The sequence below is a fragment of the Doryrhamphus excisus genome, chromosome 3 (assembly GCF_030265055.1).
Source record: "Doryrhamphus excisus isolate RoL2022-K1 chromosome 3, RoL_Dexc_1.0, whole genome shotgun sequence".
NCBI lineage: Eukaryota > Metazoa > Chordata > Actinopteri > Syngnathiformes > Syngnathidae > Doryrhamphus > Doryrhamphus excisus.
The window spans coordinates 10599479-10619620 of record NC_080468.1 but is presented as its reverse complement, the minus strand read 5'-3'; the positions used below and the strand labels follow the sequence as shown (position 1 = coordinate 10619620).

The 20142-nt window shown below is 40.1% G+C and overlaps 2 protein-coding genes across 2 annotated transcripts in view; both read left to right on the top strand.

Annotated features, from left to right (window-relative positions):
• Nucleotides 1-284: 284 nt before the first annotated feature.
• slc25a36a (solute carrier family 25 member 36a) lies at nt 285-17755 on the top strand. The gene is made up of 7 exons (XM_058068251.1): nt 285-774; nt 2504-2668; nt 4533-4610; nt 7119-7219; nt 13311-13377; nt 14864-15153; nt 15422-17755. The coding sequence occupies exons 1-7, from the start codon at nt 734-736 to the stop codon at nt 15613-15615; spliced, it is 936 nt and encodes a 311-aa protein (XP_057924234.1). The 5' UTR covers nt 285-733; the 3' UTR covers nt 15616-17755.
• A 1179-nt stretch (nt 17756-18934) lies between these two features.
• Nucleotides 18935-20142, top strand: part of spsb4a (splA/ryanodine receptor domain and SOCS box containing 4a) — a 102609-nt gene continuing 101401 nt past the window's right edge. Inside the window, exon 1 of the mRNA XM_058069092.1 lies at nt 18935-19136. The gene's annotated coding sequence lies outside the window, so the exon portion shown is untranslated. The remainder of the gene's footprint in view (nt 19137-20142) is intronic.

Genomic DNA, 20142 nt, shown 5'->3' with positions numbered 1-20142 from the left:
ACATGCTAATGTGCGTGTTGTGTATCATCAAAACATGGAGGCCATGGAGGACAATGCAGTGGCTGCTATGACTCATCGCATGGAATGACTCAACTTCACAGACAGAATTTGACATGAAATGTGTCCTAATTACATTAAAAGTTGAACTTCACTACGAGATTAGGCCTTAAGAATGTAATCAAAAGGTTTGCAATCTTTTGATAATAATCGAATTGTTGAGCATGTGAACAGTGCGTGATCAGGGCGTTGATATGGTGACGTTGACGCGCGATTACCCAATCGCTGGCTGTGTTTTCCAGCCTATCAATGTACAGTTAACATTATGAGTTCTGCCCTCTTGCCGCAGCGACCGAAGCAAAGGACAAATTCCGGAATACGAGTGGATGTTCCATATAAACGTCTGTCGGCGCTGCGCACACCTCTCACATGAAGACACGCCGCGGTGCTCGCACGTCCTCTGCAGTTTCATTTGAGCTGAAACGAAGCTAGCTAGCTGGGAGAAAAAGAGGACTCGAACGAGACAGCAGAGAGGAGAGAAGAGAACTGCGGGCCCTCTGGCGTTCGAATCCTTTAAGACTCGCCCCACCGCTGGGTCCTCGTCGTGGTTTTGTCTTATCTGCTACGTGTGCATCCTCGCGGAGGACGACATCCACGGGAAGAGACGGGACAGCAACCCGCGTTTGCTCCTCTGCCGCAGCCCGGGGGTGTGCTGCCTGGCGGAGCATGCTAAATAATGAGCCAAAGGGACACACTGGTTCATTTGTTCGCTGGGGGGTAAGTTTAATAGCATCGTACATGTCGCCAACGATTGGAATAACATTTTAAATCACGCTCTTAATAAATGTCATCAATCTTATTCATCGAGATTATTAAGATCTGCGTGTGTTTACGATACAATCATGGCAGCAGCGCGTGCACGTCACTCTCGTCACTGTCAAAGTAACTACTCTGATGACTTCCGGCCAAGGTGTAAACCTATGTCGTGTGTTTTACCTAACATAATACCGAATTTCGCATTAGTGTTATCCAGTATTTCTCGTAATTTATATTTCCGGTGTTATTTATTTGAAATGACTGCCAATTGTGGTGTGAATTTAAATATATTACGCTTTTACTGTGAAGGACAATTGAGTTAGCTTATTTTAGTGCAACTTCCGTCACAAAGGGTTTAATTTCCCCACAACCTTATACATTAAATCATTGAGAAAGTAAAATAATCGCTCAGTGTTTGTCAATGTGTTTTAATTAATGCACTGTATGGCGTGTTTTAAGTACACATTAATCGTTTATCTAGTAGACTTGATTTGATTTCTTTTGTTGTCCTGCAATAGCTGGGCGCTGCAACTGCATGCAGCCTTTTATTAGAGACACACATGGCAATCACATCACATGCAAAGTCAGCTACAATCACCTCAAATCTGACATACTTTCAGAGCAGAATCCCATTTGTTTTTTTCTGAGCTTGTGGATTTAGCTCACTTTGTAGATTGATTTATTAATATAATCAACATTAATCAACATTTTTATGTACACATGCAAGATTGTAAGCAGTTTCCTTGTTTAGTCCCTGAGGGCAGGTTGACGTAAACTACAGTAATGAAACATTACAAAATAAACAAAATAAACATTTGACATAAAATAACTATACAGATCAACAAAAACTATAGGCATGGAACCATGTACACTTGTCAGAAGCATTGAGTTTGGGGAGACATGAAGTGCTTGAGTGCTAAAGTGCTTGGTGCTACTTACTTTTTTTCCTTGCACATGGCAGCTAGCACTCCCCTGAAAGTAGGCGAAGGGTCACCGGTCTGTGCATGAATGTGGGTCGGCCTTTAGTAAGGTAAATATAGCTGGTACCGCTCTAAAGTCGAGTGCACTTTGAGAAATTTATGCAGACTCCATACTCTACTCTATTATTCATTTGACCTCATCTACATTTTGCGCATTTTGCAACAATTTAGCTTTATTTTTTACTCACTAGTCCTGTTAAATTGGAAAAGAAAGGACATTGCTGATGTGGGGAAAGAAGACTGGCGCATCAGGAATGGGAACTTTTTTAGTTATCTAAAATCCATGCTGATGTTTTTGCCAGCAAATGAATGCAAATGTATCAGTGTGAGTTTGTTTACATCTTGGGTCAGTGAAGGTCGACGCAACCCGACACTTTGTCAGATTCATTCCGCATCCAACATCTTGTCTGGGTGAAAGTTAAGCAAACACACCCACAAGAGTTTTTAATACATCACATGACCTCATTATTGCCTCCTCCAGGATTTGTTTTTATTTAGCCGTGGCATCTTTATGGTAAAAACACACCACCTCGAATCCGGTGGTATTGTGCCCTTCACCCCACTATCATTCTCCTATTCCCGCATTACAAGATCCTTTTGTCAACTCGTCTGACCATTGAATGCTAATACACAACCTCGTCACCATCCCTATTGTTTTGCCTTGCCTTTTAATGCTTTCCCCTCACCTTTTTGTCTTGGTGTCTGTCCAGATGCGGGGGTACGGTGGGGGCTATTTTGACGTGTCCTCTGGAAGTGGTGAAGACCAGACTGCAGTCATCTTCCGTCACTCTTTACATCTCTGAAGTCCAGCTCAGCACTGTAAATGGAGCCAGTGTGGCCCGTGTCGCTCCACCCGGACCTCTGCACTGTCTCAAGTAAGGAGAATGAAACAACATTATTTCCTAAATTAAGTTGGTGAGAAATACATGCAAAAAATGTAGGTGTAGTTGATTTAATAATGCACCAGTGGGAACATATTGTATATTAAATGTCATTTATTTCCCTTTTTTAATAGTATCAACTCCTTCTGAACTTGTTTGACTACTTTTGTCTTAGAAACGTGACACGTGAACGTGTTAACAAATGGATGATGTTAAAGACCAGTTGAAACCAAGGCCATGGCACGGTGGTGTGAATGCATGTATTGAAAATGCAATTTAATGTAAGCCTAATCCAATTGAAAGAAGTGTTATGTCTTATGGAGTTGAAAATACATGAATTAGCAGAAGAAATGAGCAATTATTAGATGGATGTAGAACATTCTTATGTCTGTGTTGCAATACTGTAATTTTTACACTTAGAACGAAACCTTGCAGTCTGCAGAACAAGCGTGTGATTTGTAATTTGAGTCTGATTAAAAAAAACAGGAGACTTGCAACACATGTAACAAATTGCATAACACAGAAGATAAGGGGTGTGGAAAGTTTCACTTCCGCGTCTTGAATGAATTATTTTTTGACCAAGGGATTTTTCTAATGTTTCGTTTTAAGTCATGTGCATTTCTTACTAGGATGTAGTAGTCCACTTTTACAATCCTATGTAATGCTTCTTCAGCAATGTATTATTTCATTTAGTATTTTTAGTATTATATGTTTCGAGCGATGGATTGGTGAGCAGTTTGGGTGTACATTGCCTCTCTTCCAAAGACATGACATTTTGTCTCGTATTATGAACACATTAAAGCATGGATGCCCAAAGGGCATTTTTTAATTGGCACTCGGCACATTGTAAAAATACATTTGAAAGGATGGTTTGGATTTTTTGACATGAAGTTTTAGAACACAAGAGTGACTTACCCCCCCCACTTGGTCCCATGAGCCGAGTTCTGGTCGGATTTCAGTGACGAGGAACGTACTTAGTTGTTTGGGACACTTAAGTAAAGAGTTTGGCTTCTCAAAACAATATGCGTTCAAAAGAGTAAAACATTTGCATCACAAAACACCCTCACAATCACTCACTTTTCTTGTGTATATGTTCCACAGCTGCCGAAAAGACGGCTGTGATGCGAGGCTTTCAAGTCGTATCCACACATGTAAACATTGTGGAACACATACACAACAATGGACGTGCAGTGATACGATGGGAAAGAAAGTGGAATGTGGAAACCCTCAAAACTGACAACATAATAACCAAATAGAAAGGGGCAGCGCAAAATGAACTTGAGGGTTATCAAGGTTTATAACACTATAAAAATCACTAGAGCGAGGGTACCTGTTAACTTTATTTATTTTGGGTCTCATTATGTTGATATTGGCCTTGTGAATGTCAGGATTTACTGAGCCTCAGGCTGTGGCAGGTTTCTTTACTAGTCCATCTGACTGGAAAGATATGAATTAACCAGTACACAGGGTTTCAATGTCATATGCAATAATGTTTAGTTATATTTCCTTTCATTTCTAATTATTAGGATATCTGAGGGTCTAAAAAGTTGAAATTGTCTACAATTTTCTTGGAAGCTCATAAAATGTCTCAAATACGATTCATCCATTTTCTACACCGCTTGTCCTCACAAAGGTCCCTGGAGCCTATCCCTGGTGACTTTGGGCGAGAGGCTTAAATTTGGAATTGTTGAAATTTGCAGTAATCTGACATTCATGCACCACTTGCTATTAAAATACACAAAAAACAAAATGCATTTAACATGTGTTAAATGCATTGTTCCAATGTCCTACTAATGCACATGGTGATACAACATTTGCTGTATACATGTGAATATAAAATCTCTTTGTCTGCCTGCAGGTTAATCTTCGAGAGGGAGGGATTGCGGTCACTCTTTAGAGGACTTGGACCCAACCTTGTGGGTGTGGCACCTTCCAGGTACGTTCTGTATTTGCATGCGTTGTTCTGACAAGAGCCTCGTCCTACTTTTTTTGCCATGTCAAGGGAGCACCCAAAATGGCAAACAAAGGAATTATTTCTTTCTTAGCCAGGCTGCCAAAGACAGTTGATCACAGTATGCAGAGAACAGCAGCAGAAGGTGCTCGCCAGCTGTAACTGTGATGTCATAGCTGTTGTGTGTTATCCAAGTGGACAGCATTTGACGCAGTTTGCACGTGCTGCTCCTTGCCTTTTCTTCTTAGGATTTTTAAAATCATAATCATTTCCGGGGCTGCACGGCGGACGAGTGATTAGCGTGCAGGCCTCACAGCTAGGAGACCAGGGTTCAATTCCACCCTCGGCCATCTCTGTGTGGAGTTTGCTTGTCCTCCCCGTGCATGCATGGGTTTTCTCCGGGTACTCCGGTTTCCTCCCACATTCCAAAAACATGCTAGGTTAATTGGCCACTCCAAATTGTCCATAGGTATGAATGTGAGTGTGAATGGTTGTTTGTCTATATGTGCCCTGTGATTGGCTGGCCACCAGTCCAGGGTGTACCCCGCCTCTCGCCTGAAGACAGCTGGGATAGGCTCCAGCACCCCCATGACCCTTGTGAGGATAAGCGGTAAAAATGAATGAATGAATGAATAATCATTCCCTATCACTCCCGTCTATGTTTTTGTGTATGCAAGTTCCACTTAATATTTTTTTAATTAGGGGTGCTCTGATTGAAATTGTCCGATTTCTGTGATCGGCATATACCGATAACAAGACAGGGCTCTATATTAAAAACCAAAATGACTTGCCCATGGGGAATCCTTAAGGTGAGAACTACTTGCCCGAACTTGCCCCATGCAAAATGAAAAGACTGCCATAATGATATCATATATCAATATATGCTGATAATTAATCAGATAATAGTACTGACGCATTGTATTTGGAGGAACGTCTGAAAAATAGTGTAGATGTATGTTAACATGACATGCCATACTACCTTACACATGGTAGTCGTAGTAAGCAGTGATATTTCTAAGTTGTGCACCACAATGAAACATTATTGAATAGACACATTTGTGTACTAGTAAAGTGTTTTTAATCCAGATAAAAAATGCTCAATGGTCAAACAATAATTTGCGAAGCAAAGGTGAGAAAAATCCACAGAGAAATGGAAGCGCTAGATTTTGTAGCTTGTGCAAAATCAGCACTTGGTATTGGATCTAATCGGTGGTGTTTCATTGTGACCACTTCAAATTGTCACAGCAATGTGATTCACTCACCTGTGCCATCATTTGATTTGCTGCCGCTAATAAAATACTTGTTTAGGAGGCACTGGTTCATCACTTTTTGCTGTTTTCCTTCACAAGTTGTTGAAGAATTAGACCATGTTGGCAGGGACGCCATGATAGATGTTTTCCTAGTCAAACCATCGCTGATTGGTTGATCGGGAACAAGAACGGGTGTGGGTAAAATGCGGACTGTGGACTTGGGACTGCGGTCTAAATAAACGATTCTGATTGGTCTATTTCAAGATTTGCAAGGATTGGTTTGCAAATTACCACCGGAATTACGCAGTCCGTGTTTTACCAACACCCAACAAGAACCGCTTTTAAAAAAAACTCTTGGCAGTATGGAATGCCAAAGTGCACTTGCTCCACGGGAATATCACTGATTAGATTTACTTGCCCCAATTTTGTTTTAACTTGCCCCGGGCCATCGGTACATCGTTATTGTCGAGCCCTGCAAGACTAATGTGTTTTGGTGTTATGAGCACTTTTAATCTAAATTTAAAAATAATAGACCAATATCAATATCGGTATTGGTCTTGAATAGCAGAAAGTTATCAGTATCGGGGGGGGGGGGAAATTTGCATCCCAAGTGGATCTATATCATCATTGGCTGCTAGTTTTTGAGTAATGCCAATGATAAATAAATCCATCGTCCTCCAACTATGCAAAGTCACATAGTTGGCACTCAATCTAGTTTTGGTAAAGATTTATAGCCTCGTGTTTGGGTTACTTATACATACAGGAGATGTTCTTTTACTATATTTAGCAACCAGCAGAAATTTTTGGCACGAGGCGTCGTAAACAAAACACTAACATGAGCACACCGAAGAGCTTGTATGAGTAGCAGCAGCTATTAATTATGAGAGCTCTCGTAATACACGTGTGTACAAATCTAGGTCAAGTTTGTGTGTGTGTGCTTTCAGAACAAGGACAGGGAGCAGCGGTTACTGTGTTTAATTCCAGCCAGCAGACATCCTATCCTATGATTTTTTTTCCATGCACATCTTATTTTGCACGGGATAAACCGACTACCAACGCTAGCGATGACATAAAATGTCCTCCATGTCCTATAGTGCGCTTATCCGATGCAGTGTTATGATGCATACATATAATATGTAACATCCTGTATTAATATGTGGTAATATTATTATTATAATATGGGCATCACTCTTTTTGTTGTTATTTGCTGGTGATCTAAATTCTCTGTGCTTGTTTACCATAGAGCAATCTACTTTGCTGCCTATTCAACAGCCAAGGAGAAGCTGAATGGCGTGCTGGAGGCAGACTCCACCCAGGTGCACATGGTGTCTGCTGGCATGGCAGGTAACCAAGGCTCCCTCCCCCCTCCCTTCTGTAATGTCTGTCTCGGTAGCTACCTGTCTGTCTGTGTGTCTGTCTGTTTATCTGCCTGGACAATGATTGGTTGTGTAGACAGGAAGCCCCACAGTATGACACAATGACTCCCCCAGTTTTCACCAGATATAGAACATATTATTTCCATCAGTTTTCCTCATAGATAAACATTACCCCCCCCCCCCCCCCATCCTTCATGTATATACATGTTTCGGATCCTCACAAATGTACACCTTCATTAACATTACAGTGCAAGTGTGCTAAAGCTAAATAATAGGAGCTGCATTTCAGCTTGCCATCTACACAAATACAGTATACAAAGAAAGCACAATTTAAGACTCTCAGGATCAAATTCTAATTTGTTGTGGTGACACAAATGTCATTTTAAACACCACGGTACCTTCCTTTCACCAATTTAAATGTAAAAGGCCAAAAAAAAACACCTTGCCTGGCACAACAATGACACAGAAAATACAGTGGAACCTTAAAAATTGGACACAATCCATACTGGGACACTGTCAACCTCTGATTTGCCGAAATGTTCCAAACAGTTCTTCCCGCAGAAATTTTTTAAGAATCTGCTCCAGAGTCTGTTCCAAAGTCAAACTGTCACCTTTAAAAGTTTTATTAACTGTGCAGGCAATGTTTTAAGTAAGATTTCAACATGATTAACTGTCATATAAGTGTAAAAAGAAGTTGAGCCCCGGACTTCCTGCTTCCGACCCAAACGGCCTGTTTATTTTCTCTGATATATCTATATACTGGGTACTGTAAGTATAAAGGCAACTATAGGGGTGTTATTTCAGATTAACAGATATATAACAGATTTTCTATGCTGTAACTATGAAAATATTCGGTCCCAAATAAAACGATTGGCATTCATATCTATCGTGGATGTTAAAAAGCATCCTCAGAGAAGTAAATGACAATTTACAATGATAGCTAATGCTAGTAGCTAAACCAGGGGTCTCAAACTCAATTTACTTGGGGGCCTCTGGAGTTTGGGTCTGGGTGAGACTGGGCCGCATAAGGTTTTCCAAAAAAAAAAAACAACAAAAAACGCATTTATTAAAAACAAAAATTTTTAAAAAACTTCGCTTTGGTTCCAATTTTCTACAAGAAAAGCTCTGATAAAACAATTCCACAGTTCTCAAATATCTTACTTTTTATTTTTCTACACAAAATAAGATGAAAAATAAATAAACAAACCAAGAATAAAGAAAAACAATCAATCAGTAATAAATAAATAAATATAATAATAATAATAAAACGGCAAATAATAAAAACTTAAGAAACCACATATAGTTTGTGGGTAGTTATGAAATTATTTTTTTCAGATTAAAATTAACAAAACATTATTAGAGCCCTGTAGACATGACAAAACACGACTATAGTCACATTTATACTCTTTTTATTTACAACATATTGCGCAACTGCAGGGTCTTGAGACACATGCTAACTCGCAAACTAGAGAGCTAGCGACCTAAACGGTAGCCTTCAAGTTATTTCCTTTAAACTTAAATAGCCAAAAACTTACCACTTCCCCACGGATAGGGAGGATAACTATTAACAGTTATTTAACCTTTAACATGAACTTTAATCAAACGTAATAATTTTTTCTGGGTACATGATACCATACAGCATCCATATCAAACTTGCGCGGGCCGCACTAACATTAAACTTTCATATCAAGGCGAGGTCTCAAACTAGTGTGCTGCGGGCCACATTTGGCCCACGGGCCGCGTGTTTGAGACCCCTGAGCTAAACCTTGCCAAATTACTATTAATAGCTGACAACAAGCATAACAAATGAACTTTTTTGGCATGTTTAAAAAGTGTGCTCTTTAAACTCTTCAACCAACAGGGTGTTTTCATTTTGAGGTTCCACTGTACCACTACTGGTATTTTCACTTGTCTGTAAACATTTGTTTTACCCACATTTAGCAATGTCAAGTAAGTATTTGGGACTTTCATAGCAACTTTTGACCTGCTAAAACTCTGCATGTTGCCTTGTGCCATTACTAACATTAGCCTAACATGCAGTGTGTATATTCATCTAAGTCAACGCCACAAGGTCCTCATAGTTTAGGTTGTGCTTTTATACAGTATATTTTTTTGCCCCATTGTACGACCATATCCTACTTTTATTTTTACCCCCATCCTACCCTTTTTCATTTTCTTTTTTAATTTGAGGCCTCATAAGAGGACTCCAAATGGTTTAACTTAAACAGTGTGGTTTGGGCCCCCCTTCTTTGCTCTGTGTGTATAGAGGAGAGAGCACGGCCCCCAGTGGTCAACAGGGGCCCCTGGCACTCGAGCGGACACGTCAGGTAGCACCCCAACACTGGTATGATGGTGATTTAAATGAATATTAGTAAGTTTTGGTTATTAATTGTAATGATAATAGCACGGCTTCTGGCAGTGTGTTAGTGGTGGTTTGTATTGTTTCTGTTGCTTTCTCTTACCCTTTAAAAAAAAAAAAATCCACCACCAGTAATAGTCAACAAAAGAAATGCTAACCTTGTCACTGCTCCAGAATTCCAAATAATTAATGCTAATATAGTCTTTGGTCATTGTCCATCACCTCTTTTGTTTATTGTATTGAAGGGGAATTGCCCTTCAGACGATAACACAGTAGTGCTATTTACATACACAAATGCAAACATGAATGCAGCTCTGTTGACTCGTCAGAATATTTCGGCATGGCATTGAAAAAGTACATTGAATGATAAGTAGTTCCCAAAGTGTAGTTAATGTGGTTTCTAACATGAGCATCTCACATCTCACAGGGGACTTTTATGTAAACATTGATACATTTTTTAAGCTCACGTTACCAAGTTAAGCTACCCTCAAAGTCAGCTTTGGCTTGCAACGACTCGTTTCCCAGTTTTTCCTTTTTTTAAACTTGGAACAATGTTTTTAATCAAAACCATATTGACCGACTCGGAAAGCAGGTCGATGTTTATTGGAAATAGTCATGTGTCTTTTAGGATGATTCTACCACACAGCATGTTTACATGCATGAACTATGTATGCACAGTATGTTGCAGCAGCGTGTTACACTGTAGGCAATGCGGCACAATTGTAATGATAGTTTGTTTTGTTGATATTAGTTAGATTTTTATCCCTGTGCTGACACAGGAAAAGCCAAATGATGACGGGAATTTTTAAACATGACACAGCAAGTCCCACTTGGACGTTCCTTGTTGTAAGGTATCCAAAAAAGTGTATTTTACTGCTACAGGAGGTCTTCGGTTTACAAACGAGTAGTGTTTCTACGGCGCGTTGTAAATTGAGCTTTAGTGGAAGTCACTCGTACTATACCAGGGGTGTCCAAACTTTTTCCACTAAGGGATGCATGTAGATTTTTTTAAAAAATCAACCCGTTGGATAAGCAAAGAAAAAAAACAGCCTGCACCTCAGCTTAGATTACATGTTATTGATAATTTTTCTATTATCCATCCATTCAGCCGTTTTCTATACCACTTATCCTCACTAGGGTCAAAGGGGTATGCTGGAGCCTATCCCAGCTGACTGTGGGTGACAGCTGAGGTACACCCCTTGACTGGTCGCCAGCCAATCACAGGGCACATATAGACAAACAACCATTCACACTCACATTCATACCTATGGACAATTTGGAGTGGCCAATTAACCTAGCATGTTTTTGGAATGTGGGAGGAAACCGGAATTCCTGTGCAAACATGCAAACTCCACATAGAGATGCCCGAGATCGCCGAACTTTGTGGCATGTGTGCTAACCACACGGTCACCATGATACAGAATAATATTAGCATAAAATAATCCAACTTTATTATTGCAGTATTCCAACTTTTACCCAAGCCAATTTTCCTAATTTTGTGACCTAATTTTGCAACTTGATTCTTTTTATTTGTTTGTCTCTCGTAATATTAAACATATTTTTTTTTTATTATTTCAACTTCTTGTATAATTCCGGCTTTGTTTTCCTATTTTGTCTTGTCAATTTCTGCTTTTTTTAGTTTTCTTGATCAAATATATTTTTCAAATGTGCCGTATCGCGGGTCGTAAATGACCCCCTAGCCGCATTTTGGACACCCCTGCACTATTCACATAAGACGTGAAGGATGTAATAAATGCAATTATTAAACAAAATGGTAATAAAAAAAGAGTGTGCTTAGCTTTTCATTGGAGTAGATCCTTGCATGTTCATGGATGCAAACTGCATTCTTGATGATGGCCGCGGCGGTCTTGGACCGGGAATACAGCTCCTTTTCTGAGCATTTGACTTCCATGATGTTGGCTTTCCTTTTCTTTTACTCACTGCCATTAAGGGAGTCTTCCGTTGGTGGGCGAGGGAGTGTAGCTTCTTTCATCAAACTCGCATAACTAGTTCATGAGCGAGTCTCGTGTTTACGAACCAAACCGACTAGATCTGGACTAAGTTTCGAAATAATCGCTGAAACGTCGTAAAGCGAGGACCGCCTGTATGTTTCATCACCTTCACCCATCCTTTGTTTCTTCCAAACAGACAAGGTTAGCATTTCCGCTTTGATATCTGTATTATTTTTGCACAATAATTGCAGGAAGCTTAAACAGAATTCTTCTCCTGCTTTTGTACTTGTGTTGTTCTTGGCCTGGAACTGGAGGTTCTGATCCGGTTCTCCTCTCTTCCGTCGACATTTTCTTTGTCTCAGCTGATAAAAAGGAATAAAGGGAGGGATGAATTGGCAAGAACGTGGGAATAAAGTAGCTTAAATGTAAACAAAGAACCAAAGTAAATAGATAATAATATTGGAACTCTTCATCTCCATGGTTTGGGTTACAAATGGTTTTGGGCGGGTGGGTGGATGTGACTGCTGCTTGTGTGTGACTGTGGTACAGAAAAGCCTGTGTCTATTTTAGGGCTTTACTGTAAAGCTTTCACCCCTGCGTGATTGGGTGGGACATCCCCGCCAACTGAGCCCCCCATATCTGCAGGCTACTAGCTGCAGCGGGGAGGAGCTGGAGGAGCTTTGCCCCTCCCTCGTGAGTACACGCCATAGACGCTACCTTCTACTTCTTCCCTCTTTTTTGTCTTCCTCCTCTTCTTTATGTTCTTCTCTCCAACAGACCTGCGTCAACATCTCCTCTTCACGCAGATGAACGTAGGGCTGCGTTGCACTGAGATGTTAGATGTGACCGAGGTCTCGTTTGCTCTGGTCTTAGATGTTATACTAGTGGCTGCTTTCACTATTTTGACTCAGCCTTGGAATCATTTTGGACTAGTACTGATTTAGTTAGCATCCACATCAAGTATACCGCACTGTTTAGCTTTCACAGTAAAGGAAATGCAGCGATGGCTTCTCAAGAGAGTCATCGTGTACACTGCACACACAACTGCTTTTTCCCTCATTATTTATCATCTGGTTCCGTTTTGTTGTGAAATAAAGGCAGATGAGAACTAAAAACATGCTGCCTCACACTTTTCAACATTAGTCCTGATCAATAGAGAGGACATCTTCATCTTGTTTCATTTTGATCTGGCAGGTTTTGCAAGATGCACTTTCAACATGGCAGCAGCCTTAAAAAAAAAAACAAAAAAAACATCTAACTTGAGTGCCGAGGCGCACGTCTAACTAACTAACTGTTAAACGTACTAATAAGAGGAGCTATGAGCTATATTGCTTCTGTGTGATGTTTTGCAATTGAACATCAGCAATTATATAATTATACTTGAGACCCCTTGAAACGAGTACTTTATCTTTATAGGAACAGTACAAGCGCTCTCCAACAGTAGAAATGATAACATCATTTCCAAGTGTTTACAGTATCAAATGTTGACGGTGATGCATTAAAATACACTCGCAGCTGCTGTCTTCTTGCTCTATCATGACATGAAATGTGTATATACATATATATGTATATATATATATATAATGTGTATAATGTGTAGCAGTGCATTTTATGCCCAGTGTTTGCTTCCATCAAAGTAAAAAAAACTTTCAATCTGGATAGTTAAATTAAATAGTCATTGAAAAGATGCTTTTTTTTGTATGTCCACGTGTTTCTACACCTGTCTAAAGTAAATTGCTCTTTTTTAGGGTTCACCGCCATCACAGCCACTAATCCCATATGGCTGATAAAGACTCGCATGCAGCTGGACTCCAGGTTAGACGTTTCTCTATTGATCAAATGGCTAACTATAGGGCTGTCAAACATAGTATTCATTCATTTTCTACCGCTTATCCTCACGAGGGTCGCGGGGGGTGCTGGAGCCTATCCCAACTGTCTTCAGGCTGGTGGCCAGCCAATCACAGGGCACATAAAGACAAACAACCATTCACACTCACATTCATACCTATGGACAATTTGGAGTGGCCAATTAACCTAGCATGTTTTTGGAATGTGGGAGGAAACCGGAGTACCTGGAGAAAACCCACGCATACACGGGGAGTACATGCAAACTCCACACAGAGATGGCCGAGGGTGGGATTGAACTTGGGTCTCCAAGCTGTGAGGTCTGTGCGCTAAACACTGGACCGCCGTGCAGCCTCATAGTATTCATTCATTCATTCATTCATTCATTTTCTACCGCTTTTTCCTCACGAGGGTCGCGGGGGTTGCTGGAGCCTATCCCAGCTGTCTTTGGGAGAGAGGCGGGGTACACCCTGGACTGGTCGCCAGCCAATCACAGTCAAACATAGTAATTATGTCTAAATATTTAGTTTATTTGGCACATGTATATCACAGTAAGCCACATCTCAATGTTATGATGACGGAGGCACACTTTAGCATCCCCAAGCCGTTACAGTGTCTGACACTCTTTTACTTGATTTATTAGACATTTATTCTGACCTGATCTCTAACACACAAACACGTCTCTAGTCCTCCTTGGAGCGTCACTTCTTCATTGTCACCAGACCTGGTGAGTCGGACCCAGAAATCGGTCACGGGCTGTTTTCAGTGAGTCACGGATCTTAAAAAATAAAATAAATAAATGAATAAAATAATGTAATGCAAGCCATTTTTCTGGACAACTGTCAAGCTGGAGTTGGCGAGGAAGGACATTGAGTGGAGACTTAACGTGGCATCCGACCAACACACAGCTGCAGCTGTCTACCAGAGAAGAGTACGCCAAAAAGAGACAGCGTCTCAGCGCTGCAGCTTAGGGTGTTTTGTAAATAAAATATTCAGTTTTGAAATTACTATTTCAAAAGGTTATTTAGGCTGCATGGCGGTCAAGTGGTTAGCACGCAGACCTCACAGCTAGGAGACCAGGGTTCAATTCCACCCTCGGCCATCTCTGTGTGGAGTTTGCATGTTCTCCCCGTGCATGCGTGGGTTTTCTCCGGGTACTCCGGTTTCCTCCCACATTCCAAAAACATGCTAGGTTAATTGGCCACTCCAAATTGTCCATAGGTATGAATGTGAGTGTGAATGGTTGTTTGTCTATATGTGCCCTGTGCTTGGCTGGCCACCAGTCCAGGGTGTACCCCGCCTCTCGCCCAAAAGACAGCTGGGATAGGCTCCAGCACCCCCCGCGAACCTCGTGAGGAAAAAGCGGTAGAAAATGAATGAATGAATGAATTAAATAATGATTAAATCATTTGGCGGTAAAACATTGAATTGTGATTTTTTTCTGTCATGACCACAGGAACCGGGGTGAGCGCCGCTTGAACGCGTTTGAGTGTGTTCGGCGAGTGTACCAGATGGAGGGCTTGCGAGGTTTTTACAAGGGCATGTCTGCGTCGTACGCCGGCATCTCTGAGACGGTCATCCATTTTGTCATCTACGAGAGCATCAAACGTAAGCTGCTGCAGTCGAGGGCCCAAACAAGCATGGAGAGCGAGGAGGAGTCAGTTAAAGACGCTTCAGACTTTGTCGGGATGATGCTTGCTGCTGCCACTTCCAAGACCTGTGCAACCACCATCGCATACCCCCATGGTAATGCTCTCTCACTTCTCTACTCTACTAGCAAGACCATAACAACACAATATCAAGCCTCCAAAATGCAGAATAAGGCAAACTCACTACTGCAGTATAATGAATGTTCCTTATAGGATGCACTTTAGAAAAAGCTGAGTCTGTAATACTCTTGAAATGGTATTAAATATTTAAGAGATGAATTACTTAATGGCTTTACTTTGTGATGTGTTCAAAGTCAATTACTGAGCACTTATATTAACAACTTTGCTCCATCATCTAATTGCAGAGGTGATCCGCACACGGCTACGAGAAGAGGGCAGCAAGTACCGCTCCTTTTTCCAAACTCTACTGACAGTACCAAAAGAGGAAGGATACCGTGCGCTATACCGGGGCCTCACTACGCACCTGGTGAGACAGATCCCCAACACGGCCATCATGATGTGCACCTATGAAGTGGTGGTCTACCTGTTGGGCCGTTAGGCTCGTCTCTCTCCACTGTGGCCTTTGGCGAGGACAAAATGAAGACCAAAGGAAGAAGCTGAGGTGGACCAGCAAAAAGTACAAACACAACAATATGAAAAAGCAAGAAGGAAGCCCTTTGTTACCATAGCGACCTCTAGTTCCCATCGTTAGCTTCCCTGAAGAGATAAGATGCTGAACGTCGCAGAGGAGGTGATATGCTTTGGATTAGAGACGTGTTCCTGGCAAAACGTTGCCAGTTGAACATAAGAAAAAGATAATAGACAGTTCAGTGGCCTTAAGTTCCTTGCTGTGAGTGATGAGTGACTTGCTGCTTTTCATTCATGTGGAGAACGTTTGGAAAGGGGAAAGCTGGAGAACGACTGCATTTGACAGGAAGGATGATAACAAAGTATAGTTCTAATTTGACATTTAAAACGATTAAATTCAAATTGGCGCTATTTGCACTTGTTGAGTTGAGTTGACTCTCAAAAGAGTTTAGGAATGTTTGTCCAAGATAGAATGTCAGAGGGAGGTTTTCTTTTGGGATGTCCCTCATTCACCCTTTTCTTTACACTTCTTCTTTACACTTCATTCTAAGCCATTCCCCCTCTGTGTTGGAACCCCCACAGAAGGCAAAATGAAGCAGCTGGAGGTGGCCTGTCACTTAAACACAGGATCGTCTGAAAGATTAGAGGCAGAATCTGTGTTGGTTTTGTCTGAAACTGACACGTTTCGGAAGCAGATGTCATTTGTGTCTTTGGGCAGAACAAAAATAAGATCAAGTGTTTGACGAGATAAGATTTGAACGCCTCTGTCGAAGTATCAACATGAAGTAAAAGGTCACCACTTGAGTATAATTGTGGGAGAATTCTTCATCATCCCATATTTGTTTGTGTTGATGTTTCTATCATTTTACCATGCATGTATAATAAACTACAAAAAGGTTTCCCCTCCCCAACACTAACATTTAATTGCGCAAGACGCTGCGGCCGGGAATGTGGAAAGAACTCCTGTGTACGATCCACAGGCGCCATTCCTGCTGCCGTGCAAGTTCTTCCCTGGTTAGGCTTTTACTGCCTGGATGATAACATGCACTTTTGTGGCCTTTTTTCAGGCTTGTGCTTTGCATTTTATGGTGTGGACAGTTTATGTATATTGTAAAAGAAGAAGAAAAAGGTATATTAAAAAAGTATTTTGCGCTACTGTTCTTATAGCAAAGTTATTGTACAGAGTTCTCAGTAGTTTTGAGTCGTGTCCTGTGTGTGTGTGTGTGTGTATATATATATATATAGTTATATATAATATGGATACTGTATATGCATATCATTGTTTTTCTGTCTTTACATTTTATTTTCATTTTTGTGCAATTGAACCTGTGTCTGACTGAGCTTATTGTTGTAATACTTCACGCTGCAGGACAAATGCTTTACTTCTTATACTGTATATGTCCCTGAGCTTCAGCGGATCATTTTTTTTCCGTTGCAGTTTGAATGTTGTCATTGTGCTGTTTACAGTATTTTGGAACTATACTGTCTTATGATTTTCCATCATATTTGCAAGTGTTATAATGGGAGTGTTCAGAATGTTGTATAACTCAATTGAGGTAATGAACCGGAAATGCTCCCATTAGGGTATTATTAGAAAGTAGACATGCATGTTTTAGTTAAATACGCCCTCTGAAAATCAGTTTTCTTAAAAAAAAAAACTTAGAAAAACTGCAGAAACACATTTATGCATACTGTTCTTTTGAACACATATTTTTTCATTTCTTGCAGTATTATTATTACAGGGGAAAGCCAAGGCATGTGCTGTCACTGGGAATTGTTATTGATTTCCTCTTGCTACTGACACAATAGTTGCAGTCTTTAAATAAACAAAGCAAATTAATTATTATCTTTTCCTGTAACACACCAATAGCTTTTAAGTCCTGTGTTCGCTTGTAGTTTATAGTTAAGGTCAATTCACCAAAACTGTGACATGTACAAACAACTGGGTGGACACTGATTTCTTTTAGCACTCAATGTTTGCAATTGAGTGACTGGATGTATGTATGAACAGTATGCTGCAAATCTATGTTTTTGACAGCTCAATCACTGTTTTTTTTTATTTGTTATGAAAAACAGAAATAAATAAAACGATTGTAACCTCAAAAATGAAATACCTGCAGTATGTCTGGTTTTATTATTGAACATGTGTGATGTATTGTTGAAATGTTTTTGTTGCATTGTTTGCCTTTGTGTTTTAGGATTGATTTTTGGCAATACTCAATAGTGTATATCTCAGACCTCATCGATATTTACACTCCAGCACAAATTCTAACTGATGGTGCCCAAGACGAGACTTAAGACGAGGGGAGGTCGGCCCCCAGCTATGCAACTCTGTACCTCATGCAAAAAAGGCCCCCACAATTGAAAGCAATTGAAAGTCTCGTCTTAAAACCAACTTATTTTCTGACTTTTATCTCTGCGTGAGTCGTGTGAATGTATGTGTCTTGTTGTCTTTTCTTTTAATTTTAATTAAATTAAAAATTAATTTTAATTGGTTTTCTTTTTGTTTTTATTTTAACTACTTCTTTCTTTTAGTGTTTTCTTTTAATTGTTTTTTTTATTTTCCTTTTTTATTGTATTTATTTTTTGCTTATTTATAATTATTGCTTTTATTGTTTCACTTTTTTTTATAATATTTTACTGTTTTAAGTGTCTGTGTTTTTATTTGATTTTTAAAGTTCTGACAGAAGTAAATTCTGTGCAGCACTTTGGAAACAGTGTTTCTAAAATGTGCTATATAAATAAAATGGATTGAATTATACTACCGGTAGAGGGAGCCACATAACTTTCTAATAAGATGCGTTTGAAGCAGCATTCTACTGTTGACCTGAATGTTAAAATATTATTGCGTTATTTAGCGCACACGCAGGTTTTTAGATTGATTAATGTGCGTGGAGTATGGTATTTCTATTGTATTTATTATAACACGTCACTCGTGGCTAAGACTAAACGCTAAGAATAAACCACGGTTATGTGTTCGATTCAACTATTGAAAGCTATCAGATGTTCTTTACATACGGTAGTGTTTTTAAAACAAAGAACATTTTCAAATATCTAGTATCCTTCTTGTATTTTATCACTTTATTAAGTTCAAGCACTTGGGATTTTCAGTTTATAAGTGTATTAGATGTACTGAAATTGAAAACAATTAGTACAGTTAGTGTATATGGTAGAGTTAATTTGGCGGACTTTTTAGGCAGCCCGTAAACATACCATCAGCGCCCTAGCCAATAGCGTGAGAGCTGTCTTGGCGGAAGAAGCCAATCAGTACGCTCCGTGCAATGTTAATGGACACAACCTATCGAGGCTGGACTGCTTTGGCTTTCACGCGAGCTATCGTTTACTGCAACAAAGAAACAGCCCGTCTCTTCATCACAACATTGCTGGAATAAAATGTAACAGCAAAGAGGAGAGTCATCGTTTTTTTTGCTGTCAGTGCTGGTAAACCATCGTAAAAAAGTGACGTTTGGAGAGGAGTTGAGCTTCCGTGCGGTGAGTGTTTGTGTGTTTACATGCTGTACAACGTGTAGCTGTTGGCAGGCGAGCTGTGCGTATTTCTTCTTCTTTGTTGACGTATGTAAGCCATTTTTGGTCAAACAAACTGAGACAAACTTAGTGCATTTTCTGACGTTAACCTCCGTTTTTTTCTAGTAAATATCCGTTGTTTAATACAGAAATGATGCACTCCCCGATGGTGTGCCTCCCTCAATATTACTGGTGCCATGTAGGCTAAACTGTCCTCTTGACAATGGTGAGATGGAAATGGAAGTTTAATGACGCGAAACTAGCACTATTATATGCGCAGTTTTAAACTTGATTGACAAAAAACAAAACAAAACAGTACGTAGACAATCACTTAGGATGAGCGAGCATCGATATTTTGTCATGTGATCAGTGTTGTCACCTGTACAAATAAGTTAAAAGAAACACACAATACTAAATTGCTACACTTTCTAAATAAAAAAAAACATACTCAGTTGTTATTGCTAATGTGGATTGAATGTAACCACATAATACTGAGAGGTGTTTTGAATATCCTCAAATACACTATTCTGCACGTGACTGCACTCCAAACACTCCAAAGGTGGTTCACTCCATTCATGCATTTGTTCTATGGAACAAATGCGCCAAGGTGCTGAGACCAATGCACGGAGTGAACTCTCTTCCTGCCGCATGCATATATATATACACACACACACACACACACACACACACACACACACACACACACACACACACACACACACACACACACACACACACACACACACACACACACACACACACACACACACACATATATATATATATATATATATATATATATATATATATATTGTAGCATACCGTATAGTGATACTGATACTGTTACTGTGGAGCTGTGAGGGTTTAAATGAAGGCTTTCAACGGGAGATGTTGGTGATGCATAAGGAGGTGATTTGAATGACTGCTGTTTTAATTTGCTTCACTTGGGACCTTTTGTTTCACCATCCGCCAT

Excerpts from the sequence above, each read along its gene's own strand:
- slc25a36a (XM_058068251.1), top strand. The coding sequence starts at position 734 with ATGAGCCAAAGGGACACACTGGTTCATTTGTTCGCTGGGGG. Across the intron at positions 2,669-4,532 it reads GGACCTCTGCACTGTCTCAA|GTTAATCTTCGAGAGGGAGG; the intron begins GTAAGGAGAATG and ends GTCTGCCTGCAG. Across the intron at positions 15,154-15,421 it reads CACCATCGCATACCCCCATG|AGGTGATCCGCACACGGCTA; the intron begins GTAATGCTCTCT and ends ATCTAATTGCAG.